Consider the following 3,753-nt stretch of genomic DNA (forward strand, 5'->3'; position numbering starts at 1 on the left):
ACCAAAAAAAAAAAAAAAAAAAAACGTTTTTGAAAGTTTTAATTTACAATAACAATACTGCTACACTCATACTAGTAGCTCAAAAATTAGATTTTTCTGTGAAGCATTTCTGTGAAACTTTGTGATTTATGGAAGAAGATGCCTTTCTCAAACCCAATGTCCAAAAGAGGAAACGTACTTGCTCCTGAGCCCGATTCAGCATGCACATGGCATTGATGTCAAAAGGGTTTTCTGCCAGTTTCTTCTGGGCGACCGCTCTCTCACTGACAGCCAACGTGATGTCCACGGGCTAGAAACAAAAGACAAGAGCTTATACAAGCTGAACACAAGGCTTATTTGAGATTAATTTGATTTCAGAAGTTAAACACTTACCTGAGAAGGTGCTTCAGGAAAGACACTATCATTGTCCTTGCTAGTTTCCTCAGTCCCAGAAGAACCCGATGCAGATGGCTTTTCTGTTTTCTTTTCGACCGGCACCCATTCTCCATATGCACCATCAGCCTCTTTCTTCCTGTGCTGGGAGCCGGAAGACACCGGGAACTCCTTAGCAAAGACCGTTTCGGTTCGGACGGATGGCTTTACTGAGGTGTTCTGAAGGAAAAGAGGGCGTATGGGAACACGGTTACTGTAAAATAGGGACACAACAATATTAAAATTCTGGCCAATATTATAATTCTATACTATATATTGTCTAAATAAATTAAAAAAACTAAAGTTTATAATTTTAATCAAATACATTTAATAGTGTTATTAAATTATTTGATTATTTTTGCTCATCTAAGTCAATCTATATACTTAAAAAAAAAAAACAGCAGAAAACAGCATGCACATTTAAATATTCAATATCAATCAATACTGATAAAGTACTTTTTGAAAACACAAAAACTAAATTAAGTAATTTTAAATAATACAAGTGAACTTAAGCATCACAGCATTATAATATACAGTATGCTCATTGTATAATTTGCTGGTGTTGTTAGTATTTTTCTTACTCCAAGTAAGATTTACTTTGAGTGTTGGATGATGGTAAATGTAATATAAATTAAAAGTTATTGACATGCATAATTAAATATCCAATGTCGACCAATAAAAAAAAAATCAGAAAAGTAAAAGCCCACCCCAACAAGCTGCATAATCTTAGATCAAATTAATGTTTAACAGAAACTATTACAATTCTATACAGTCTAAATACAGAAAATCCACAACACTAAAAAATTAAGTAAAATAGATTTAAATGCTAATAAACTAAAAATAAAACAAATCTCATAAGTAAAAGGCCACTTTTGCAAGCTGCATAATTTGACATGAAATTCATGTTTAAGAAGAAATATTACAATGCCATACTATTTTTTCTAAATAATAATAAAAAAAAATAAAAAAAATACATTTACATTTATGCATTTAAGTGTCTGCTAAATGTAAAATGCAAATATAATTTGTGTTTTTTTAGGCATCACAGGATATATAATGTGCAGTATGAAAAACAGACATTCATTTTATGATTTGGTTACATTTAATTATGTCACTGCTGTTTTCAAAGATTAACTTTAAGTGAACATCAGATGATGGGAAAGATAATATAAATTTAAAGACCACGCACAATTAAAGATCCAATATCGAATCTTAAGCCCCTTTCACACAGCGCGTTGATCCCGGAAAACTGCCAGAGTGCCTTCTGTGTGAACGCAAACACGTCCCGGGACTGATCCCGGGATGGGGACCTAGTAAAATTGCTGGGATCAGTCCCAGAATGAGCACTGTGTGAACAAAAGGCAGGACCAGTGCTGTAAAGGGTGTGTCGTAGTGATGATACACATTATCGTGTGACTCTTTTACCGGGTGTTTTGAAGGCAGATCAACATTCACAACAAAAAAAAATATGTGCAAACTGGAATGAAGCATTGATCAGTGAGCTCTTCACTATCCGCCCTGAAGCCAAGATCGTTCGTCAGCTTAGTGGAACGGTACGAGTCACATTACACGTCACATCCTAATGCCACGTGTCTTTACAGGATCTTACAGGATGTATGTGAACGCACAAACAAATTCCGGCAAATCACTGGCAGTGTGAATGAACCAAAATCAAACAATCCTGGGACAAAACACGGACACATTATCCGTGTATTTTCCAGAATCTCTGTGTGAAAAAGGCTTTAGAAAAGTAAAAGCCTACCTCAACAAGCTGTATAATTCAAGGTAAAATGCATGTTTATAACACAAATAGCGCGTGCCAAGTTTAATACACTCTGAACTGTAATATGTGACCCTGGACCACAAAACCAGTCTTAAGTCGCTGGGGTATATTTGTAGCAATAGCCAAAAATACATTGTATGGGTCAAAATTATCAATTTTTCTTTTATGCCAAAAATCATTAGGATATTAAGTAAAGATCATGTTCCATGAAGATATTTTGTAAATTTCCTACCGTAAATATATCAAAACTTAATTTTTGATTAGTAATATGCATTGCTAAGAACTTCATTTGGACAGCTTTAAAGGCGATTTTCTCAGTATTTAGATTTTTTTGCACCCTCAGATTCCAGATTTTCAAATAGTTGTATCTCGGCCAAATATTGTCCTATCCTAACAAACATCAATGGAAAGCTTATTTATTCAGCTTTCAGATGATGTATAAATTAATTTCCAAAAATTGACCCTTATGACTGGTTTTGTGGTCCAGCATCACATATGATTTAACCAAATCCCTAAACTCACTCAAGTCTGAACATGTGATATAAAAGTGATGCGAAAAAGTGAGACACTTACACTGAGACTGAATGCGATGCCCTTATTCTCCTTAAGGGAAGCTCCAAATAGCCTTTCATCTTCTTCATCATCTGACACATGTGGTTTTGCGATGGCCATTTCTTCCTTACTCTCGGCTATCTTTTTGCATCTCTGAAATGTTAAATAAAGTGTTGATTCAATGCAGATCAAGAAACACCAAAGTGCAAGCACAGGCACAACCCTTACCTCTGTTAGCTCTTTAATACTGAAGCTGTTTGCCTGTTTTGTTACTTTCTTTTTGGCTTCTTCAATACTGGCGAGATTCTGTGTGGTTGAAGAAGGTGGCTTGTTGACGATTGTGGGTAATGGTGCCATTTGTGGCAAGGAAGCCAAAGCACCCATGCTGGACAAAGCAGCGGTCATGGTGGCGGCAGTCATACTAGCCATAGCAGCGTTCATGGTCATGTTTGACATCATTGGCAAGGATAAAGACAAGGATGTGGAATTTGGGGTTGGCAAGGCAATTTGAAGAATAGCTTTGGGCCTGAGGCTCTCCGGGATTGGCACGCCAGCCTTGGCACACATAGCTGCAGCATTAGCCTTAGCTATTTCCAGCAACTGCTCTTTATCTGGGAAAAAAAACAAACAAACAAAAAAAAAAACAAGATTAAGAGAAGACCAATACACCATACACTACTGGGCAAATGTTTGTAATAATTAAGATTTTTAATGTTTTTGAAAGAAGCCTCTTGTGCTCATCAAGGCTGCATTTATTTGATCAAAAATATAATAAAAACTAAATAATGAAATATTACAATTTAAAATAACTGTCTTCTATTTGAATTTATTCCATGGTCTGTCTGAATACTGGATTCTGATTGGCTAGCAGGTATGCAGTAAAACCGTTTAATGCACAGGTAGTTCCAAGTCAGTTTAATCACTGTTCTATATTAATGCGTTGCTTTCATTGATGCACACTAACCAACACGCATCACTCGCTCGCACACACACACGGGGGGAGAGAG

The 3,753-nt window shown here is 36.0% G+C and overlaps 1 protein-coding gene across 5 annotated transcripts in view; it reads right to left on the reverse strand.

Annotated features, from left to right (window-relative positions):
* The window catches only part of LOC107698212 (protein SON-like), a 21,117-nt gene that overhangs the window by 11,367 nt on the left and 5,997 nt on the right, over positions 1-3,753 (reverse strand). For all 5 annotated transcript variants that reach the window (XR_001635320.1, XM_016499172.1, XM_016499173.1 and 2 more), the window contains exons 5-8: positions 2,975-3,357; positions 2,768-2,899; positions 373-591; positions 179-289 (exon numbers count right to left, since the gene is read on the reverse strand). Coding sequence is in view for 4 of the 5 variants with exons in the window: in XM_016499172.1 (XP_016354658.1) it covers positions 179-289; positions 373-591; positions 2,768-2,899; positions 2,975-3,357 (845 nt within the window). In the remaining variant the exon portion in view is untranslated. The remainder of the gene's footprint in view (positions 1-178; positions 290-372; positions 592-2,767; positions 2,900-2,974; positions 3,358-3,753) is intronic.

This window comes from Sinocyclocheilus anshuiensis, unplaced genomic scaffold (assembly GCF_001515605.1).
Source record: "Sinocyclocheilus anshuiensis isolate Anshui unplaced genomic scaffold, SAMN03320099.WGS_v1.1 scaffold6578, whole genome shotgun sequence".
In the NCBI taxonomy this organism is placed as follows: Eukaryota; Metazoa; Chordata; class Actinopteri; order Cypriniformes; family Cyprinidae; genus Sinocyclocheilus; species Sinocyclocheilus anshuiensis.